We start from the raw sequence: 24,472 nt of genomic DNA, 5'->3' as shown, positions 1-24,472 counted from the left end.
ACTTGATTCTCTGGGGTCCCCAGCATCTTTCAGCTCAGAAAACATTTTTTTTCCCAGCTTGTCATCCTGTGCACAGTGCCCACCCACTGTCCTGTCCCAAGCAAGGGGCTGCCCAGCTGCATCAGCAGTGGAGCTGCTTGGCAGCATCAGACAATGAGGGAATTTTGGTTTTAAACCTTCAAGTTTTGAGCTGCAAATGGTGTAAATTAAGAAATCACAGCCTGTGGGTGCAGAGTTTGTGTGATTGGGAGAGGGGCTGCAGCCCCATCCCCATGGGCACAGCTGTGACAGCACTGACAGCAATGAGCCATGGAGTGCCCAGGGGCACTGAGAGACACCCAAGGGAGCAGAGGGCACCCAGGGCAGGGCATCAACAGGAGGGGATAAAAGGTTGGGCTGAAGAACAAGAAGGGCCAATGCCTGCAGCCTGCTGAAGGGGTTTGGTGTCACTCTGTATGGGTTGAAGTTTTCTGAAATTACATGGTGCCACTGTGTATTGTGGCCAGCTCAGCTGTGACATGTGCTGTGACAATTGTCCCCAAGGCCATGTCAGGAAATGCAGAGGTGGAGGGCAGAGAGACTTGTCTGTAGAAAGCTTTGGTTGCATTTACTGCCGTGGCAATCTCAAGCACAGTCCTTTACTTTTATTGCTAAAAGCAGAAAGGAGTGAGGAAGTTTTAAAACAGGCTAGCAAAGAACTTGGAGTAGTTTCACACCATTACATCTGTGCTTTATTTTTTTTCTCCTTAATAGTTCAGTCTTCAGCCAAGAAAACACATTAGCTGAATATCAGCATTTCAGAGAAGATGCTGCCTGCATCAGCCACTCCTGAGATATAAATGAAAGATCTGTGACATTCTGAGGATCCCCTTGCCCATGCTGCAGTGAGCACAGCCTGTTCTCAGAGCTGTGCAACACAGCCCAGGGGCTGTGGAGCTACAAGTCACAGAGATTCTGTATCCTGGCATGAAGCTTGAAGTTACACATTCTACAACATGGGCAGAATTGACTGAGCACAGCTTCAGGTTTATTTGTAGAGATATCCATGCAAATGGAAAAATGATAAAAATTCACTTTTAAAAGAGCAGTAGCTCATATCATCATCTTTAAATTTAGAGGAAGCTTTTTTTTTTAACTGCAGTTTAGAGTAGAGCTGAACTAAAAATAATTTGGTGTGACTCCACCTTGCAGCATTCCCATGGCAAGGTGTTTCCCAGAAGCTTTTCTGACTTCCAGTTAGAAGCCAAGGTACTTCCTGGCTTGCAGCAGATCCATGGAGTCCTGCCAGCAAGGATTTGCAGCTAAGAATCCCTTAGCTTGAACCTTTGATTTCCTAACAGCTCTGTGTTCAGGGAGAGAATCATCAATAAAGAAGGCTGCAGTATTTCTTTTCATTGTTTTCTTTATTTCTTTATTCAACTGCTTACTCTTCAGCTAGTTGCTGTAATTTCCATTTCAGAAAGGTTTGTTACAAATACTGAGGTTCAATTTCTAGCTGATGCAACACAAAAATAATTGGTTTTAAACCCTCAGACAATGATCTGCTATAAAGAAAACACCCCAACAGAACAATTTTCAACTTTGCACAGCAAATTAAGTCTTTAATTTTGCTCAGAAAATGCCTTTGGTTTCTCATATGAACATTGGGTTGTGGTCTTTTCTGTCTCTTTTTGTTTTTAATTATTTCTTTGCAGGTCTGGGATTATTTTGAGATGTTTAGATAAAATGCAGTAATGAGTTCTCTCAAGCTGTTGGAGCTGCTTTGAATTTACATCCGTATAGTGCAGTTGCAAAATGTAATGAAATCAACATTGCTTGATTCACAAGGAAACATAAGGAATGACAAAAATAATGGTGATATGTCTGCAGAGTGATTTAGCACAAAGCAACACTCCACTGACAAAGACTCTTTTCCTCACAGCTGAAGGTGCTATTGATTTTTTTCTGTTCTTTTTATTTTGCTCTGACTTAAATTATGTAACCCAGACTTCCCAGTTGTCCCAGTCAGTATATGTGTTACTCTGGGTAAATTGGATATTTAATGAGACATTGATTTGTCTTATTTGAAGCCTAAATGAGTCTAAGAAGGCATTAATTATTCATTGATTATTTATTAAAGCTGGTCTTGAGTAGAAGTCTCAACCTAGCTTGTCTTGAAAATTTCTTTTTGTGTATCTCTGACCAGGCAGTGCTCAGCAGTCTTAGGAGCACCCATGCACCTTGTCACACTGGTTGGGCTGAACTGGCGTGTGACAGGCTTGGTGTGGAGACAGGTTCCAGTTCACACCCTTAAAGTGGGGCTGGCAGGTACTTGGTCTGTGTTTGTGCTCCCCACCCTGCTGTGGGTGAAGACAATCCTGAGCCCTGGCACTGGGGCCAGGAGGGGACTGGCTGTCTCAGGTGCTTCTGGCACTCCTTCCATCCCTGGGCACCTTGCCATGGGATTTATTCTCACAGTAGGCTGAGGTTAACAGTGCTTTGCACCTGGTTTACAGTCCCTGCCACTGAAGGCACAGAGAAACCAAAACATTCAGGTAACTTAATTTTAAGCTCAGTGACTCAGCTGAATTTATCTGTGTGGCTTTATCCCTTTAGGCTAAGGGGATGCCACCCAGAGAGCCCAGGTATCTGTTGTGGAGCAGGGGTTGGAATCTGGGTTATCCAGATTCTAAATTCATGTCCTGTCACTGATTATACTGTCTGGAGTCTCTTGTAATTGTCTTAGACACAATCTAGGTTGCCTTATTCCATCATGTGCAGCCTGTGATGCCTGAGAAGATATCCTGCAGTTGTGGTGGGGAGGGTTGGTGCAGGCAGAGCCTGAAGTATGGACTCTTATAAGGTGTGAAATTCCTTCAAGGAGATGAACCCAGCTCCTGGCTCCGACCTTTTCAAACACAGAGCAGCTTAAAACTGCTATGTCCAGTGAGCTGACTGGACTTCAGTCAGAAACATATCAATAAAATGCTTGTAAAGGTATTTATCTTTCTTTTTTCTTTAATTCCCTGTCCTGTCCTCACTGGTAACTATGAAAGGTCACCTCTGCCACTGAACAGCCTTGTGTGTATTGAGTGCATCCAAAGGAAAAAGCTTACAAGCAATTCCTTGCAGGAGGGTGAAAGTCAATTATTCAATTTTGACCTACAATGCTAAATGGAGGCCAGTAAGACAAGCACCATAATTAGCTTCACTTAAGAGATCAGTCTGGAAATAGCAGCTAACAGTATTTGTATTCATTTAAATGGCTTTAAAGGCAGAACCAGAAAGAAGCTGCATCATTGGACCAGCCTTGAAAATAGTTATTTACTCTCCTGTAAAGAGCAGAGGCTTGTGTTTCAGATCAATACCAGAAGATCTGGAACCTGGTGTGCAGAATGTCAGACTGTCCTACACTTGTGAGGGGAATAAGCAGAATGTTGCAGGTACAGATTTCACATTGCTCCATATAAACCTTGGGGAGTATTTCCCCAAATTCTTGTGAGCAACTCTGAGTCCACACTGTTAACTTCAGCTTTCATCAGGCCCATCTCCCGTTGTATGGGTCTGAGAGGGAATTTTGCTCATAATAATTTACTAAGTTAACAGTCTTCTCTATGTTTGTCTTTTATTCATTCTTTCTTTCCTTCTTTCTTTCCTTCTTTCCTATATATTCCCTTGGTTGCCAGTGAATAGTTTTGTCTGTAAGAATAATAACTTCCACTCCAGAAACAGTATTGCACTGCAGACTATTAGATGAGGTTCACTCAAGGTAAGGCATTCAGTGAGCTTTTACTTCACTGGAGCTGCTAATTGAAATATTGGTTGGCATTACCAGCTGAATGCTGTTCTCCAGGATGGGCTGAATAACTTCTCAGGGGAAATAGTTTAAGTGAGGCTACCAAAAAAAAGAGGTATTAAAAACATTGAGCTTGAGTAGAAGAGTTCAACATTTTTCTTTGAAGTTTGGGGTTGGACGTGTGAGTGGTGATAGGAAGAAGAGCAGAACAGTTACCATATTAATCTGGCTGGACTTATAATGGAAATTGCTTAGAGTATTTTTTATTCTTTGTTCCTGATGCTATTTCTCCCCTAATCACATATTCAGCTTTTTTATTATTAATCTTGTATTTACGTAAGGCAAAATGATAGCAGAAAATTCCTTCAGTAAGGCATTTATCAAGGAGAGTAATGTAAAAGGAGTTTATGGAGTCAGGAGGCTATTTCCCTAGAAATCCACTGAAGAAGGGGAGGAATCTGGTGCAGTAAAATGAGCAAGGCATCTTTCATACTCCTGCATAAGCAATACCTGAAAAACAGCATAGTCCTGGCTGGGGTGATGCCAGGAAGCGATCAGGAAAGGAAAAGATCTCGAGAAAATTCTGAAGATGTTTTCCAGTGGCAGTGAGAGTGATGTCTCAGCGCTCAGTCCCTTGCAGGCCAGGAAAAGTAGGACAGGAGTGGTAAAAAGACAGAGGCGTGGGTAGAGGTGTGTTTTCTCTGAAATGTTCTGATGAGCACCACTAGTTTGAGAACAATATTACAAGGAGAAAGGCTTCCTACTGCTAGAATGGGATGTGGGAGGGAGAATTGAAGGAACATAGGTTTGTTTGGGAACATTCTGGGTAATACTTTCCACTTCAAACAGTTCAGTTGAGATTAAATCTTGCTCCAGCTTACAACCCTGCACTTCTGTTAGGGCCCCAAGCTGCCACATCTGAAGAGAAAGTTAAACATGTTTTACAGAAGCCAAATGTGGAGCAATTAAACTTTTATTGCAACAATGAAATCCACAAACTTTTCCTGTTCCTCTCCAAGCTCTGCTCTGGGTGGTTAGGTGATTACCACTGCCTGGAATTGTGTCTCCCTGACAATATTGCAAATACGTGGGTAGTTTCTGCCTATTCATAGTATCTCTGATTTGCATGCAGAGAGTAATTTTTGCTAGAATTGATGGGAGTAGAGACAAATAATATTGGCTTCTTTTCTCTTCAGGAGTGCTTTCCCTGAATTAGGTATCTGCTGTAGCAAAAACTAGTTTTTAGTTTATTTTTAGTGTAGCCATTTGCATACAGACTATCTGGTTCATCTGGTTTCCCAGAACTTGATTTGGAATTGCTTTCCTTCCATCCTTTTTGCTTGGGTTATGTACTTCTTTGGATTAAATGAGTTTGTACTTTCCTTGTGTGCTCATCCAATGGTTTGCACACACTCATGTTCTTGGAAAGAAAATGGCAGGCATTCTGAAACACTTTGTGGCACTGACACTGTGGGGGGAGTTTTTCCTCATCTTTCTGGAAAGAAGCAGTAGTTGATGTGAATGTCTTACACTACTGGTTTATGAAAAGACTATATTTAAATTAAATGGTGGTAACTTTTTAGATGAGCATAAAACGTGGTCAGATACGTGGTGCAAAGTGTCTAAGAACACAGAGTTTTGTATCTTTTTGTTTGGGTTGAAATATTTTTTGTCTGTTTGCTTTACAGTGGCCCATCCTCAGGAGCCCCACCACCCCTCTGAGAAGCCAGTCATCCACTGCCACAAGTGTGGGGAGCCTTGTAAGGGTGAAGTGCTCCGAGTTCAAGCCAGACACTTCCACATCAAATGCTTCACCTGCAAAGGTAAAACCTGGACATTCCTCTGTTAGAAATTACTCCATTTGTGCAAACATGGCTTGGACCACTGATGGGAGGTCGTGCTTCTTGCCATCAACCCATTCAAAATATGCTCAGTACCTGAAGGATTTGAAGGTGGGAAGGGTAAAGAAAGGTGGTGATACAAAAATTCTATCTTTTTGTAGTTTTTGGACTAAGTGCTTCTTCAAGGATCTGGATTTTTTTTTAAAAACTCTTTATAGCAATGACTGTTTTTCATTTGGGATAGTTATGAAAATTAAGGTCCTTTGTATTCAAGTGAAAGTACCTGCTTTCAAAAAACCCACCAGAAAGGTTCTACAAAGGTGTTCTAAGGCTTTGTGTCATGGAGCTGCCTTGGCAGTGGGGATAGTGCTGCCCATTCCACAGAGAGAGGACCTGAGGGGCTCTTGGCAACTCCAGCTCATGCCACTGAGCCCTCTGTGACCACAACAAAGAGTCACTGTGGCTTTTTACAAAACTGAGGTTTAGTGAAGCGTTAAATAATTGTAAAACTATGCTTTGTGAATCCATTGCCTTTGAAGATGGGTGCCACAGAGCAGGAGGCAACCCTGGCTCCTTCACAGAGTTTCTGTTTAATGAACAACAATGCAGAGTTGGCTGAATTGAGTAACCACAAAAGGCAGGATGAAAGGTGAGAATAAGGAGAAATACCCAGGTCCATGTGCAACCACTGTCTGCCACAGTCAATCCCAGCTCAGCACAGGATGGATACAGCACAGGGAGGGATCCAGGCTCCAGGTGAACGTGGCAGAGCTGGTGGCAAACATGGAGAAAGGTGCTGGAATGAATCTGAGTAAATGGGCAACTAAAACACAGCGGCAGAGTCAATACCACAGAGTTCTTCACTTCTTTTAAACCCAAGTTATCTTTTCTGAAAGTCCATACCTAGCATGTCTGCTGCAGATTCAGACTTTGAATAGTGTCTCCAGCCCAGTTCCTGAGTTTCAGTTATATTTTTCATGTTCCAAATGTGGGTGGAATCGTTGTGTGGTTGCTCTGTTCTTCCGCTTCCTGAATATATGGAATATAGCAGAAAATAGAACTAGTTGTTTTCCCATGTTACTAAAGGTTTTTTTTAAAAAGTCACTTGAGTTATTTTTATGCTGAAAAATCAGTATCTAGAATCTAAGAAATTGTTTATTAACTGTGGTTTTTAGTTAAATACAGCTCGATAACTTAAAAAATGCTTACCTTTCACCTAGATATTATCATTTTTCATCTGTACCAATCTGGATGGGCATCAGCCCCTCCTAGAGGGCACCGTGGAGCTCTGTCTGCCCTATTTCTGGAATGCTTGGGGAAATGCATCTCTCTCTCTCTCTCTCTATTACAGCTGCTGTATTTCAAGCAGTACTTGATGCCATATAATCCCTGAGCAGTTCAATACCAGCAACTATTTGTTTATTTTCTTGTTCTTGTCCACAGTGAGTAGTGTCTCAATTTACAGAAGATACTGGATTAGGGTATTTTCAGCATCAGGCCACCTGAGACCCTTTGAGTCACAAAGGAGAGTGGTAATTCAGGCCAGGCAGCAAACAGTGTCCTTAGGACCTCCTGATGAAGAAGGGAGCAGATGGAGCAGGGCTTTGGAATTGTTGTCCTGATGAATGCACCACATTAATCTTGCTTTTTTTAGGAGGGGTGAGGTCTGCTTTCTTCTTTCACTTGTGTTTTAGTTACTTACTCATAAGCTGCTTTTGTGCTTTGACTATGCTGTTGCAAGACTGGATTTACGAGTATACTTTTTTTGTTTTGTTCTTTCCTTCCCTAGAGGAATGTCTAAACTTATTGTAGCTTCTGTTTATGATGACGCTTTAAGATTCTGTAATAATATTGACCTTATGAGTGCTTGCATGAAGATCACCAGAGGAGGGAGAGCTAGAGAAATAATTCTTGCTGGGGGAAATGAAACTATGATTTGTACCATTAGCTTGTTAAGGAAATGGAGGAAGGTAAATCCAGTTTGACCTGAGAAGGGCCAGAGCTGAATGTTAGAGACTTTTCTCATGCTGCTCATTCAGTCTGTGCCTTATTAGTTGGGTTTGTTGTCTGAGTGTTATCTTTGTAGAGTTCATTTGTCTTCACAGGGAGAAAGGAAAGGGCTGTGTATGGGAGGTTGCTCCAAGTCCTGTTTTGAATGTTTTACCTGAGCTGCAGATCTTGTTTATTGTTATTTAAGTGAATGCAGTTTTTGTTTAAGCCACGTAGTTATTTACTCACATTGCATGTTGTCTGACCATATGGTTTATACAAGTGGGACACAGCTGTTCACATAAGTGGTTTTGTTCCCTCTTAGTCTGATGGGTTTTTAATTTGACATGAATGCAACTCTACAGGAAGTGGAGTTAGACCCCCCTCAGTTTATAAAGTATGTTGTTAGGCAGCAAAACCAACAGATACTGGGACCAGAATGTATCAGCTGCATCTACAGGTGGCTTGGTTATCTTTTCTTTTTTGTATACTAAACTTTGCTCTTGAGACTGCAACTCCCATCTATAGCATGAAAGACTTGAACAAGCTCACACTTGTCTGTTTTCATACCTGCTGAAAGTGTTTAAACTTTTACCCACAGACTTAGAAGATGTGAGGAAAATCCATCTCTTGATAAGGCTGTCACAGGAGTCACAGAGTTTGTGTGATCCTGTTCTTTGCTCTCTATGAGATTCCTTTTTATTATTGCCATCCACGCTCTCAGCTTAGTTTTTACATCATACTGTGAAGTGCATTGGATGTGCTGGTAGTCCTGCTCCCCTAGGTCGTGTCAGAGGCTCTTGGGCACTCCCTGACCGTGGCAGTGGTGGCAGTGGTGGCAGTGGCACTGCAGGAGCATGGTGCCTTACCCTCCCTGTGCATCAGCCAGCTCAGGACAGGCTCGTGCCTTACGTAATGTGAGCAGACAGTCTCCTCCCCAGGAGCTCTGTCCATCTCTGGAATCCTTCTAAGAACAGAGGAGCTGCTTCCTGCCAGAGATGACCAGTAAAACCTCCCCTGGCTGATGTGTCCCCGTGCCCCCAGATCAGATGGAGCTGGCTGGGCTCTGCCCTGTGTCTGCAGCTGGTGCGTCCTCCCTGCCCGCCAGGGCCGGCCGCTGCTATTTGTGGCTCCCAACAAGAGCTGATAGGAGAACAAAAAAGGCTGAAAATGGTGTGGCTGTCCCCAGGAAGGTGAGCTCTGCCATCCTCCTGATAGGCAAAGAATTTCAGGCAGGCAGCAGCTGACTGGGAGCTGGAGTTGACGGGGGAATGATGGACAGAGGAGGGATAAGAGACATTTAGGAGGGCAGCTCTATTCAGAGCAGTCTTTGGCTGTTTCATGACAAAGTCCCTTACCTTGCCAGGGAATAACGCTGGTTTGTGTCACAAATGCAAATTCAATAGGATTCTGCATTGCCTCCTGGTGTAATAAATAAGCTTTAATGTCTGTTTTGGCAGGAGTACATTACTCTCACCATTCCAAATTGTTAATCTTTATGAGGCAATGGAAACAGCAGGCTGAGAGGAGGGAAGGTTAGATGAGGAGGTTGAGCTGGAGACATCCTTGGGTTTGTCTCAAATAAACATTACCATTAACAAGAATTAATTAGTGGCTTATGAAGAAGAAAAAGTTTTTCTTGTAAGCATCTATGTACATGAATAACTCTTCTGGAAAAACTAAGACTACTCACTGCAATGCTGTTCCATATGTAAATGTGTGTGGGATCAGGCCCTAAATTACAATGTGCATGAGCAGAGATTTTAATATCTCAATTTAAATTGTGATCTGATACAAATGATAATTTTCTACCATTGTCAGTTGATTACAGTTCACTTTACCCTATTGCATGTACTAGCAGAGGAAACTTGGAGGCTAGCAAAATTGCTATAATAAGGCTTTATTATTAAGCCTGTGATTCATCTTTTGGGTTAGAGGGAAAAGCTGGTTTCAGTACACTGTATTGCTTAACAGAAAAAGCTTTAAGCTTTCATAGTAACAATGTGAAAGTTTCCATAGCTTGATTTTGGTGCATGTAGAGATTGGTTGAATTATTTTAACAAGACAGGGTAGTGTTTGTGGTAGGAGTATTTCAAATAGTAGATTTGTGATGTCAAATATGAATTTGAAAACTTAGATTTTTTTTTTTTTAATAGTAATGCAGACTTAAAAAAAATTTAATCTCATAAATAAGCAATCCTGCCATAAGAATCTGGATGGTGTCCTTAAGTTTTTTAGTCCTTATTTTGACAGAATCATGGAATGGTTTGGGATGGGAGGGACTTTAAAATCATGTTGTTCCAGCCCCTCTGCCATGGGCCAGGTTGCCAAATCACTAGAACAGGTTGCTCAAAGCCCTGTCCAGCCTGGCCTTGAACACTTCCAGGAATGGGATATCTGCAATAATGTGGAATAAAGGTCAGGTGAAAATGTTTCACTGTGTATCAATGTTTCACATGCTACAGTGATATCAAATATCAAAAGGCAATTACCTGCTAATAATCTTGCTAATTATAAGGCAAAGCTGATCTTGGCATCCAGGAAGCATTCCAAAAACCCAGAGTATTCCACAGGAAAAAAAAAACATTAAGCTTCTATTAAAACATTGTTATAAATCAGCATAAAGCAGTTTCTTAATTATGGAATAAATGTGGTTATTTTCCTCTCTTCAGTTAGATGTCTCTCGAGCTTAACTTGCAGGATTCTCTGTAGTATGTTTAGGTTCCAGGCACAGGTCTGGGTTTTTTGTGTGATGACTTTTCAAGGCTACATCATCTGCAGCTCAATGAGCCTGACAGGGATGGGGGAGGCTTCCCAAGTTTAGGTTTTGGGATGCTCTGCAATCCTTTGACTTTGAACTGGATCTTCCTCCCTTGAAGAACTGGGAAGAAGTCAGGGTCATGTAAGCAGACACTATATCAGCAGGTTGGAATGTGTTTTAAATCATTAGTTCTTTGACCTTTGATCTGTCATCAGATTCCTCCAGTGGCAGCAGGAGGAGGCTGCAAACAAGCTGCTGAGTAGTGCTATGAATAGTTCAGTGTCAGTGGATGGGAGGTTTAAATATGAGGCCATTCTTGTAGATGTCCAGTGCAGTGTTTGCAAAGATTTCTGCATTTTCACAAATTCTTCTGGAACAGAAACTGATGTGTGGATGTGATAACACACGTGTGGGTAGAATGTGCTCCTTCCTGAGCATCATGGAATTATTTGAGGTCACTTGGAGCTCTGAATCACTGAAACAAAATTCAGGTGGAAATGGGAATCTGTTGTTTCTGGGAAGCTGACAGAGGTTAAAGTTCCTCCCATGCCAGGGAATGGAGTTCAGATGTGAATTCATGCATTCAGGTAGCTTGATGTGAAATCAAACCTCAGTTGCAGCTGTGAGACTAATTGCCATTTCTGCATTTACATATCTTAGCTGCTGTGTCTTGAAGACTGTTCTTTTTGCAGTGATCCCTACTGGCATTTCACTTCAGCTTCAGCTTCTTCCCATTCTGAAGTGGATCCTTACTTTTCTGCTGGGGTTAGAATACTATTAATGACAAGTGATTGATACCAATCTTAGTTTTGGGCTTGAGGTCTCTTCAGGGGCCAAACATTTGACAGGAAATGAAATTAATTGCGCTGCTTGGCTGATACTGATGAATGCTGACAGATGCCATGTCAGATTTTCAAAGCTACTGGATCCCTTTAGAAGTAGAGGAGCAGCAGGATGATTAACAGGTGCCTGATGAGCAGGGCAGAGCATCTTTACAAAAATACAGAAAGTTTCTTGGCTTTGTGGTCAGTGCATCCTTCATTTGCCTGGCTTGGATGAGGTTTGGATTTGTTCTATCCTTAAATTCCTGGTTTGCTTATTTAAAATCTTTTTAGAGAGATGTTTCCTCTAGATAGTTACAGTCAAGGCATCTGAGGCTAAACTTTGACATTTTTCCACTGATTGCCTTTTCTTCAAGGTTCATTTCTCCCAGACCTGTAAATGACTTTGATCTCCACCTTGTGCTTAGTTTAATGTGAAAGGTGTTTTAAATGGCTGAATGATTCCTGCCATTGTTTCCATCCTGGTGCACAAACACTGATTTTTCAGTGGGGCAGTGGGGAAGCTGTCACATTGCTGCACTGCACACAGCTGCTGTTTGCTCGCTGTTGAGCTCAGGTATGAGCTGCTGGCTGTTGGACTGCTACAAAGACTGAAATTTGTGCCAGTCAGGTGCTGACAGGAACAACTCCCAGTGTAGCATTATTTGTGCCTCCAGTGCTGGAGACTGAAGGCAGGGTCATGGCATTGATTGGGAAGCTGGTTAAAACTGAGCTCACCTGGGACTCAGAATTAATTCCCTTTTGGTTTCAGCTGAGTGAATGCCTGCACTGAATGCCCAGGGGTTTCAGTCAGGTGCCCCACTGGGAGCTGCCTGTGACACAGGGACAGCAGCACTCAGGAGTGGTGCAGGCAGGGTGCTTGAAGGGGAGCATCAGAGAGGAGAAAGGCCTGACTGAAGGCTGGAGGATGCTTCCCAAGGGGGATCTCAGGTCAGCAGAGGAGAAGAAGGGAGAAATTCAATCTTGTCTTTTGCTCAGGAGGTGTTATAGCTGCTAAACCTTTCCTCTACCTGATGCCAAGCATCATAAAAGCAGATTTTAAGGTCACCTGTATTTGTTCCGTGTTCATGTGCTTTGACTTCCCAGCAGGTTTCTTGTGCTGCATTTTTTCTGCTGAAATGAGAAGAGATTCCAGAACCACTGGGAATGCTGGACATCAAATAGCTTCAATCAAAATGCATCTCTCATCAGTGTATGACAGAAAAACATCTCCAGTGACAGCAGTGTGACAAATGGTCACTGGGATCTCTGTTACAGCTTTGGCAAACTGCTGGATGCATTTCTTACTGGTGCCTTGCAATCTCCCTACCAGGGCAGCACAGCTGCTGAGATTTACTGTTCCTCTGTGCTTTTCTGATGATGCTTGGATGTATAATCATTCTTTAAATGAATAATGCCATCAAGAAAAGTGTTGGTGAGAGGAGTAAAAGGCAGAAGGAGACTTGGTTCATTTGAAATGCAGAAACTTTAAACTCTAATAAGAACTTGAACCTTGCTTTCATCAATATGGGATTTGTTAAACTCTTATGTGGAAAAAAAAAGAAACAGATTTTCCCTGTGTATTTTTTTGGATGTAGGTGATAAACTGAAACATTTCCAAATTCCTTTCTCGCTTCAAACAAGAGATCCATTATGTCCTAAGAATAACTGTTGTATGACTATTTCCCTGCTTGAAAACAGCTCCATTATTCCATGCAGCTGAAAAATACAAGAAGGAAATAAAACCCCAACAGGAAATTGAGTATGCACCTTATTTAATGCACAATAACAAAGTAGATCATTCGAATTTTCTTAATGAATAGCCTTCCCTTCTGCAGACTGAGAGCTCAGATTCACAGACTCTCCTTGTGTGGTTTCTTTTTTCTTCAATGCTGAAACAATTTTTACTCAATATCAACATGGAGTTCAACTCTCCTTGACAGTAAGGCTATGGAAATCCTAAATAATGCTCAGTGGGATCAGGTCCAGCTTTTGTTCTCTTTGAAAAACTCTCATCTCTTCATTTTTATCATCATTAAAACCATTAAAACTTGGAAGTGACTTACCTGAAGAATGGTCCAGGTCCCTGGATCCACAGGCAGCTGGATTGCTCTTGACCAGCCCAGATTTCCATGCCAGACCCTGGGAGCTGGCAGCAGCCCTGGCAGTATTTCCAACCTTTTTGTGCTCAAGGGATGCAAAACAGGAGCTCCAGAGAGTAGCTGAAGACAGAAAAAGCTGGTGGGTGGGTGTTTTCCTTACAGTGGGAGGTAGAACTGTATTCCAGCTTATTCCATTCAAAAGAGAGGCTGGATGGTTTGTTTGGAATATGAAATTCTTTGATATACAGACTCTGAGAGAAAGGCTGAGTTCCTCCAAGAGCTTTTGAAGATAATGGTTTCTTCTTTCATTTAAAGAATTTTTTTTTTTGTCTCCATGCTTGTGGTACCTTAGGGAACTGAAATGCTCCCCAGAGTCTCCTGTTTCAGAAAGAGGGTTTTGGTCATGAAAAGCAGAATTTCTCGCATCATACTGAGCAGGAAAGATCTTGGGGAAATTTTTTTTTCTGTAGAACTATTTCTGTGTGATGGATATTTACAGAATACCTCTTGCTTTTGCCTTCTCAAACACAATTTGTGCATCACTATTGGCTCCACAAAGTAATTTTGTCAAATTCATTTTCCCCATCAGCATAGGAAAAAACCAGTTTCATGTTTACAGTTAACTGGTAGGTATAAATTTAGGTATAAATTTTTCTTTTAGGTATAAATTTTTAGATATAAATTTTTCTTTGATGACATGATATGTGTACCACAGCAGTTGCATAGATCACACCATCAGAATGAGCTGTACATATGTAGAGTTCACAGCTGATTTCACTGCCTCTGCTGCTTGAGGCATGAACAGTGGTGGGCATATGGCCTCTCTTTTTAATAAAAGACAGTTGCCATTCCTCCCTTCTTTTTGTGGTTTTTCTGTAGTGGCCATAAATACGTGTGCTAAGGCGGTATGTGTCACCTTGGGGGGATACACTGGCAGAGGCAGCACTTCTGCAGAGCTGCAAAAAGAAGCAAAAAGAGGTGTTCAAATCCCTTCCCTGTTACACAGCACCCTGTACACAGAGTGTGGCACAGCCAGGTCTGTCCCTTCTGATTTGATCTCTGACTGGAAGTGAAAGCAGCCTGCTGGAACAGCATTTTTCCAACCAGGGCTGCTAACAGTCTGGGTGACCCTTGTTTTCCCCATGTAGCTCAGAGCTGTGATCAGTGATAGGGGCACATGTGCTAAATTGACTGCAAAAATCCCTTGTAACGTGGGGTAGCCAGGGCTTGTTTCTAATTCCTGCATCTCGGTGTGTGCCAGAGAGGATGGAGCTGCTGGGGGCTCCCATCATGAGCACTTCTGCTTGGGCCTGAATTCAGGGCTGGCCAGGGTGGCAGAATTCAGCTCAGGCATTCTGAGGCATTTGCAGAATGAGTTAGAGACTGGTGGAAAGAAGACTTCATGAGGAAAAGGGCAGTAGAAGGAGCTTCTTTTTGACAAAAGCTGTCTGTAAAAGACTTGTGAAATATTTAGCCCCCATTTTCATTGTCAGGCTTGAAACCCTGTGGCCATGTGTGCAAGGGGGATAGAGCCCAATAACTGTGAGTGCAGGAACCCTTTCCTTCCAATTCTGCAGCAGTTTTTGTAAACAATGATCTGCCACCTCTTTATGATGCTGAAGCTGGGTTTTAGAGGCAGCTGGAACAGAGGTGGTATTGAAAGTTACTTTTGATCATTCCAGCTTATTAGAGCCGTGCCTAGGCAGGTAAAGGGGGCTGCAGTGGCCAGATGAGTTCTTCAAAAAGTGACTTTTTGGTGGAACTGGGGATCATAGCAAAGAGCCAAAGAATTCATCCATGCAGCTCCTGAGGCAGACCCAGCTGCACACTTCAGCTTGAGGCTGAGAAATGGACTTACTTGGATGTTAAAGCTACAAGGTAAATTAGAAACTACAATTCAAATAATCCTACAGACACATGAGTACTCCATAACACTTCATGAAGTTCAGCAGTTTCTAAAGAATCTTGCAAACATTAAAGCAGAATTCTCCATTTGTACATGATTTAATGGTAAGGATCTGCCCAAAGTAACTTAGAGAAGCAAACCTATTTTAAGTAGGTTTTCCACTGGACCTCCAGTGGAAAATTGTGGTGGTTATAAAATAGAGGTTACCTGTACATTCTGCCTAACAGGATATTTTACTGTTAATTTGAAAATAATATTTTAAACAAAATGGAGATCAGTAGAAGAAAAAGAAGGACCAAAACTGGTTTTTTTTTTTGTTTGTTTGTTTGTTTGTTTGTTTGTTTTTGTTGTTGTTTTTTGTTTTTTTTTGTTTTTTTTTTTGTGGAGGTTAACCTTAAAAACCAGCTTGGAAGCTTTTGCAGCATTTTAACAGAGCCGTAACAGTAGTTCTTTGTAATTCTCCTCAGTCACTGATAATTGAGTTTTGGCTGCTTGTGGATTTAATGCCACCATGAAATGTAATTTGTTTGCACATGGAATATTACCACTGTCTATGCAGAAATGTGAAACTGGAAAAACGCTGGTGCTGATAGTGCTTGCCTTCTAAGCTGCGTTTCAGTTCTGTTTATTATTGTTCTATTAATTATTGTTACAGTAGCAGTCATTAGACCTCCAGGGCTGGGCAACAGACAAAGGAAATTTACAATCCCTGCCCCAAATGCCTTGCAATTTTAATTTTCAAGGCAGGTAGCTAGTAAGATACTAGCCCATTATAACAATGGTGAGAATGGATATTGAGTACAATATTGTGCTTGGGACTTGTGGCAGAAAGAGGAATTGACCCCCTGATAGTCTTTCTGTATTTCATATTTTATTTTTTTCAAGGACTGTGTAACTGCAAGGACCTTGTGTACTGCTTATTTATTTTTTTATTTATTTATTTTTCCTGAATACTCAAAATCCTCGATATTGAATATTTCTGATATTTGATCTGAAGATACTTGAATCTCATGAAGGGGGATGAGATGGCATTCCTTGCAGAGTTAACATGCTAGACTGCTGTGAAGAGTGGTTTCTCTTACTGAATTACACAGATACAGCAATATACAGAGGAGCAGGAGGAGTGCCAGAAACCCAAGTGCCTGGGAGGAGCTGGGTATAAATTTTTGGTGATACAGGGGAACAGTAAATAGGTAGTTTCGAGTTCTTTGTTCAATCCAAGCTAAAGGCACAGTGTGAAATTCAGTCTCCCATGGCACTTTCTCTTCATGGGGTTTGGTTGTTAGAGGTAGGATTGCTTTCTGTCTCTGTGTTGACCAGAAATGCCAATGCAGGACTCTGAATATTTTCTCAAAGCAAGCCAGGCACCTGGTTGTGATGTGTTCTGGTTTGCATGAATAGGCATTTTACACAGAAAATCTGCCAAGTCACAGAAATCCTTGACTGGCTCCTCACCCTTTTACTGATACAATTGAGCAGCTAACATCCTTAGCAGTGATATTTTTCTAATCTGTGTGGTTTGTTTTCTGGTTCCAGTGTGTGGCTGTGACCTGGCACAAGGAGGCTTCTTTATTAAGAATGGAGAATATCTGTGCACCTTGGACTACCAGCGCATGTACGGCACCCGCTGCAACGGCTGCGGCGAGTTCGTGGAAGGAGAAGTGGTGACAGCTCTGGGGAAAACTTACCATCCAAGCTGCTTTGCCTGCACTGTCTGCAAGTAAGCCATCCCTTCAAACTGCATGGCAGCAACCCAGGTCAAGGAAAACACAAGGAAAGGTGTTGCCATTAGGCACAAGTCCCAGGACAGATTTCTCTTGAGAACGCTTTTATTTTCTTATAGAAGATCTGCTGTGGATCTGACTTGAAAAGTCTTGAAAATGTCTCTCATTTATATGGGGGACATGGCTTGTGCATGACATGCAGTTCCCTGTTCTCAGAAAGTTACTCTCATGTCTGAAAGAATTGTCAGGCTGACACACTGAGATAACGAGGTGATCAGCCCAGCTTTGTGGGAGAAATGAAGTGCAGCAAAATTCTGGATGCTGCATTTGAGCTCTGAGGACAGTCCAACAGCCATGTAAGAGCACGTGGCTTTGGGACTACGTGGATTCCCCCTCTTCCCAAATACTCTCTCTTGTCCCCAGTAAGAGAACCAATCTTCAGTTCTGAGCAAGTCATAAGGAGTTAGCTAAGGCTCTGTGGATCAGAGAAAGGTGGCATTTTAAACTCCTATCTCTGATAAGTAGTTGAAGTCCTTTGTCCTTTAGCCTGGTACATTTTTCAAGCCCTTTTCTATTGAATGAATTTTGATTGTTTTCTGTTTTAAACAGGGTGTGAGTTTCCTGCATTTTGGTAATCATATAATGTATACATTGCAGTTTTATTTCCCAGGGACAGTGTGAAACATGACATCAATGTTTTGTACGTTGACTTGCATCAATCTTTTTACGTTGAATGAACAAAAGATGAGTCTTTGAAATAGATTAATGAAATTCAGTATTGCTGCTGATTTATTTTTGGCCCACTTAGAGATGGCAGTGGAAAGGAAACCACGCCCGTAACATTTTGTTTTGTTGAAATCAGCAGCAGATTTGCTAAGCAGTTTTGGAGTGAGGTGGGGGTCTGCACTCAGCAGTTAACACTCCTTATTAAAGATTTGGGGTTATTAAATGTTGTTCCTCCTCTGATTTAGGCACCAAATAAGAGTTAACAGCAATGTCAACTTCTGCCTAACACACATTCTTAACATTTATGAGTGACTAGCTCCACATTCCTTCACCAACCTCAAGAACAGTTCTGATTCTTTGAGTTCACTTCTGTATCATTTGCTATCCACAACATCACGCTGAGAACATCACAAATGTTGCTGTTGTGTCTTAGCAGATTTCACTGTCTCTACCATTCAGATAAAGTATGTTTGATAAGCTTTTTAAAATGAAAATATAAGGCAAGTCTAACCTCTGCTCTGCTTGCATCCATGGATTGGATTTCTTCCAGTGCCTGGCTTTGCCAGGGCCACATTGCAGAAACTATTTGGCCTGAATTTCTGTAAAATACTGATTGCTCTGGAGGAAGGCAGAAGACTCAAGGCATGGGGAGCAGAGGAAAACCTCTGGCATAACCTTAGCAAAAATACCTTTTTCTCTTGAACTTTGCAGGCGTCCATTTCCACCAGGAGATCGAGTTACCTTTAATGGAAGGGACTGTCTGTGTCAGATGTGTGCTCAGCCGATGTCCTCCAGCCCCAGAGAGCTGTCTGCCTCAAGCAGTAAGTTGCCATCTCATTTCTGAAGCTTCTCACTTTTCCAGGCTCATCAGCATTTGATTGGAACTAACATAATGCAATCTTTTGGTGTTTTTATTTTTATTCACATTTAGAAAAGTGAACTGTGTTGAGAATTTCTGTGTGGGTTTTTTTTCCTCTTCATTAAGTGCCTGTTATTACAGATGGGAAGAGACACTTGGACATTTCTATGTGAAAAAATTACTTTTCCCCAGTGGTTGGATTTTTAAAATGATTTTTTTTTTAAATTTTGCTTTGACAGGCACCAGAAAAGTATCTAAGTGATAGATCCTGAGTTTTCAAAGTTGATAGATTCTATTTCTTTAATGTATGATTGTGCAAGTTTAAGTATTCAAAAGAGGATGAAGTCAGAGGAAATTAATTTTCTTCTCCTACTTAAGAATTCAATTAAATGATCCTTTAAAAGGAGTATCTCCAGGATTATGCTTCCAGGAGCCTGATGCCACAATGATACTGTGATCAGAACCTCAGGAAACCATTATAAAAGACACAGGAAGCAAATTAAAGGAAAAGACGGAGAATAAAGAAAGTTTGGGAGGCAAGTTAAGCTGGCTTGCTGTTGGGTTTTAACACTTTTAAAAGGTAATTTGTAAATTGCTGATATTAATCTCTGCCTCTGGTAGTTAATTTGTTTTAATCTTTGGGGGTTTCTTTCTCTGACTGCTGGATTGTAGTCAGCACTCACCCAGTGTAGTTTTGTAAATCAAAATGGCTACAGCTTTCCTTGTGACACAGGGTGATTTTCCTTCAGGGAGAAACTGGGTATGTTCTCCTGGTACTTGGCTTTGACATCCTGGGATTATAAAGTGCTGTGGAAAGACAAAGATGGATAATGTTTGTGCTCCATGGATGAGTCAAGTGAATCTCAGGATATCTGATTTGCCTGAGAGCATGTAATCAAACCCTTAGACAAAGGGAAAATGAGAGACTCTTTTTGTTATTGTGTCTCTCTGTCTGGGAAGTAATGCTTTTCCACTATAATTGTAGATTTGCAGCTGAAAATACACAAGCCTAATCAGTTAAGGAAGAATTTAGGGACTTGCAAAACGGCTTACAAGACTTTAAAAAACAACATAAAAATTTATGAGGGACTTCAGGCACGCAGAGAATCCTTCTGAGGCAGAGGAATGATGTGGAAATTGATATTTAGGTGGCATAATTGGCAAGGAACTGCAAGGCATGGGGACCTTGGACAGTGCTGACGTTCTTTTTGTGAGGATGCCAGAGCATAGAAGAACCTGGATCTGGCTCTCCAGAGGTGGCACACCTGTCCAGCAGTGTGGCACTCGCCCCATGCCTGCCTCCAGGTGCCAGAATCCCTGGAAAAGGGCAGGTTGACCTTGTCTGACCCTTGGCAAGCCAGGGAGCTGGACAGCCCCACAGCCATGGTCTCTGCTGGAATTGCTGCTTGGCTTCCACACTGACACCACAGGGAGCAAGGATTGAAAAGCAACATTCTGTGTGACTTGTGATGAGATTTATTGGGGGTTTTAATCATAGTTTTGTCCTGCTGACAAACTGGTTTGCCAGCACACACAGCCAGAGAGCTCCTGCTCTCAGCAGCAGAGAGTGCACTACTTTGGAATCTCCAGGCACTTGCCTTGGTGCATCTCGTTCTTTTATAAAGAGTTTCAGGTCATTTTAGTGCAAAACTCTCCAAAACAGACAAATAAAAATGAGAACAGCTTATGTTACACGTTCAGAACTCATCCATTTTCAAAAATCAATGAAGCATCCTCTGTCTTCAAATACATGCCAGCTGCTGCTTTAGCTTTGTGCAAAAGTTGACTTAGATACAGAAAAGAATCTTTCTGGCACCAGAGAGTTAATTTTAATTACTGTGAAGTATTTCAGATTACTTCCAAGTTTCTCCTGCTGGCTAATACACACATAATTTTTTTTTTCAAATGCTTTGCCATTTTTTGAAAGGATTTTTAAAAATACAAGTTCTTCTGGGAGAGTCTCTGATTCACACTCTGCATCTATTTCATATCCTATACTGCTGTCAGCTTCCCATGATTACTTCCAAGTAGATCACTAGAGGAGATTTTCCTTAAAACTTTCCTTAAAACAAGGAAAGTTTGAGGGAATCAGTAGACTGCAGATAAATCAGGTTTGATTGCTTGGTGTAATGTGAAAGGAAGCCTTTTATCCTAGCATGTCTGCATTAATGCTGACATTTTCCAGTGTCTGTTACTTCACACAAATGAAAACTTACTGACAGCTTTTCTTGGATGATTTCAAGGAAAATCAAATCTGAGTACAGGGGTTAACATCTTGAATAACATGAACCTGAATATTGTTACACTCTATTGTAGTGCACAGCAGTGAAAATCAGATGGGAAAAATACTAAATAATTAATTTTCTTTTTTTTTGTATTTTAGTATTAGTTGGGTCCATAGTACTTACTTACCTTATTCATATTAGTAATATATTTCTTTCACTGCACATGTGTTACCTGAAATTACAGCTATTTTCTTGAAGAACCAATTCAGTGACTCTATTTTTATTCTAAATTTTTAAAATTCAAATGCAGTAGAGTAATCATAATTTATAATTTAATCAATCCTATTCCTTGGCTACTGCTAGAAATACACAGTGCACTAACTTTGGGATCTTCATTCAGCCAGCAGGAAATCTAAAAACAAATACCTGTAAATCTCTTTGCAGACAAATGAAATGAGTGGTGTTTGGTTTTGTTATTGCTTTATTTCACATGACAGCTTGATAAATGGCATGTGAACTCTAAAGCAAAGGGACTGGGACAGATGTAGAGCAGCACAGAAACAGGGGACAAGTAGATAACACTGACCAGAAGTGAGGTGTTGATGCCTTGCATAGTTCAGGGTTTTCAAGATCCTGTCAAAGACATGAAATTTTTTTCTTTGGGGCCCAATGAAGGAGCAATGCAATAATATATCCCAGTAATTGCTATTTATGTTTTAAGCAGTGCCCAGGTTTTGTATTTGGTGTTATGACTGCCTGATTTGTACTGTCCCTAGTTCTTTCTGCTCTCTGTGGTGTTCTGGCTGCATGGTAACACACTGTGGTTAAGGTCCACGTTGTCTCTCCAGAACACCAGTTGTGCAGGCACCTGTTATTTCTAAATTTTGGGCAAAACTGCAACTGTGCAGTTGCATAAAATGCCTTCCTTAGGGTTCATTTATAAGTGAATTCTCCCCAAGGCAGCTGGTAAATGAACTGAAGCAGACTTTGAAGATAAAAGTCAGACCTTAATTTTTAAGAAGTGCCACACTGGCTCCCATTTTTTCCCGAATGCACAAGAGGTGTTGTGAGAAGTCCAGCTGAGAGCAGAGCAGCTGCACAGAGATCCCCTCACCTGGGACAGGCACAGGAGGTGGTGCCAGCAGGCTGTGGAGCTCGGGCCAGCACTCCTCTGGCCCAGGCATCATCTCTGGAATCCAGAAGAGACTGTACATGTCTTTGAATATGGCTTAGTCCCTCTTCCTCAAGCTTTTTTCCCTTGGGAAATTCACTATTTCCACAATGAAGCACTTCAGTAATAAGAATGCTGTGTCACTTTCTACCTGAGGTTGATCTCTGTTGGCTCCTTATCTGGGTGCTGGTCTGGAAGTTTTCGTTCTTTCTGATTATCTCTTTGCTGAAACATTGGATCATTTTAGTGATGTCCATGAACTAGCTAAGAAATTGCATTTCAAGTGAAAATCGTGTTTTCTGGGACAAACCTCCCTAGCCAAAAGAAACTGAAGCATCCTAATCACCTAACTGGAGTTGTCATTTTGAAAAATTCATCTTTCAAAACAGTGACAAAGACTTTCACCATTGTTTCTTTTCAGTGAAATAGAAACTCATGTCCTATAAACGCCAGTGGTGATATGTCACTGACATATTTTATGAAAACCCTTTTGCTAGGATTTCTCTGCTGAGAAGCCTCAGAAAAGAAATGTAAACAATAACTCTGATGGCTGTGGGATGTGGTTTGGAGGTTGCTTACCAACAGGTGCCTCTTTGATTGGTTCCATGTGAATTGTTTTTGCCTGATGACCAGTTGTGGTCCAGCTGTGTCAGACTCACTGGTCAGGGGCATGATTTTATTATTTTATTTATAATTTTTTTATAATTTTTTTATTTTTTATTTATTTTATTTTATTTATTATTTTATTTTATTATTTTATTTATTATTTTATTATTTATTCTTTCCTAGCTTTCTGATGTCTCCTTTCTCTTTCTTTAGTGTAGTTTTAGTATATAATTTTCATATAATATAATATAATTTTCATATAATATAATATAATATAATATAATATAATATAATATAATATAATATAATATAATATAATATAATATAATATAATATAATATAATATAATATAATATAATATAATATAATATAATATAATATAATATAATATAATATAATATAAATATATATTATATATTATATAATTATATAACTATATATTATAGTATATATATTATATATATTATATATATTATATGTATTATATATTATATATATTATATTATATATTATATATAATATCTATAATATATAAATATATATAAAAATTATATTATTTTATATATAGTATATATTTTTATATATTATATAATTATATAACTATATATTATAGTATATATGTAATATCTATTATATATTATATATTATATATTATATATTATATCTATAATATATATAAATATATATAAATTATATTATATTATATTATATCATATCATATCATATCATATCATATCATATCATATCATATTATATTATATTATATTATATTATATTATATTATATTATATTATATTATATTATATTATATTATATTATATTATATTATATTATATTATATTATATTATATTATATTATATTATATCATCCTTCTGAAACATGGAGTCAAGATCCTCATCTCTTCCCTCATCCTGGGGACCCTCAAACACCACCACAGCAAAACAGTTTGGCCAGGAGCAGAGGGAAGATATTTCAACTTCCCTTTCTTTGTGAAAGTCTCTCCTGTGAGCACAGAGCATTTTGCAGCACAGCCAGGACGTGGAGCAGTTTCCACAGTGCCCCACGGAGGGTTCCTGGATAATCCTGGTGCAGCTGTTCCCCGAGCAGCCGGCGGCCACGTGGAGGTTTCACATCGTGTTTTGTGTCTCTGTCCTGGTCTGCTCTGCACATTGTGTTCTGGCTCCTTGGGACAAATGCTTTCATGCCTGTCAGTACAGAGTCTGCAGGGATGGATTTGGTCCCACAACTGGGGATCTCTGCTCTATTGTGATATAAATAATGAGCTTAATGCTTAATGGACTTGTGGGAAAAAGGTGTCTTTGCTAATTATTCAGCAGCCTTATCTCTTTGAAAAAGATGCAGGCAGTAAAGTTCCCAGTAAATAAATGAAACTTCCAGCAAGGTTCTGGGAATACTGAAGTAAAGCAGAACCAACACAGCATACATGCTGAAGGAGGAGGAGATGGGAAGGAAAAAACAGGAGTCATCTTTTGCCTCACTGCCCAGAAAGCAGCATTGTATTTGAAACAACAGAGCATCAAAATGGAGAAGCAAATTTACTTTGAAGTCCTCCTTGAAAGGCTCTTTAATTCTTAATGCAGTCCTATAGTCAGGACATAACTGTCCTTTCATTAGATAAAAATATAAGTGATTGCTGCCAGTGTTCAAAAGTAATGTCAGAGCTGATGTATAAGCATCATAAACTTCTCCATTAGAACTTAGCTAAAATGGATGCAAAATTCCTTTTAATCATAGTTCTTGGGAAAAGTCAGCAGCTTGGATTTCTAACTGTTCAGCCACATTTGAGTAATTTTTCTTTATTTACTTCTTTATAATTTTTCCTAGAGCTCTCTGAAAACTCCTTCGATTCCGTAGAGAATTCAGAAGTGCAGGGGAAAGTTGGCTGACTGTTGCTAAGCAAGATATCTGCAGTGATTTAAAAAGGTGTTGAGCAACATCCAACAC

At 40.4% G+C, this 24,472-nt stretch overlaps 1 protein-coding gene across 11 annotated transcripts in view; it reads left to right on the top strand.

Moving 5' to 3' along the window:
• The window catches only part of ABLIM1 (actin binding LIM protein 1), a 192,337-nt gene that overhangs the window by 85,588 nt on the left and 82,277 nt on the right, over positions 1-24,472 (top strand). For all 11 annotated transcript variants that reach the window (XR_014616344.1, XR_014616345.1, XR_014616346.1 and 8 more), the window contains exons 2-4: positions 5,464-5,598; positions 16,732-16,915; positions 18,357-18,466. Coding sequence is in view for 1 of the 11 variants with exons in the window: in XM_084210467.1 (XP_084066593.1) it covers positions 5,464-5,598; positions 16,732-16,915; positions 18,357-18,466 (429 nt within the window). In the remaining 10 variants the exon portion in view is untranslated. The remainder of the gene's footprint in view (positions 1-5,463; positions 5,599-16,731; positions 16,916-18,356; positions 18,467-24,472) is intronic.

The sequence above is a fragment of the Fringilla coelebs genome, assembly GCF_963513975.1.
Source record: "Fringilla coelebs genome assembly, chromosome: 8".
Lineage (NCBI taxonomy): Eukaryota > Metazoa > Chordata > Aves > Passeriformes > Fringillidae > Fringilla > Fringilla coelebs.
This window is presented reverse-complemented; position numbering and strand designations above follow the sequence as displayed.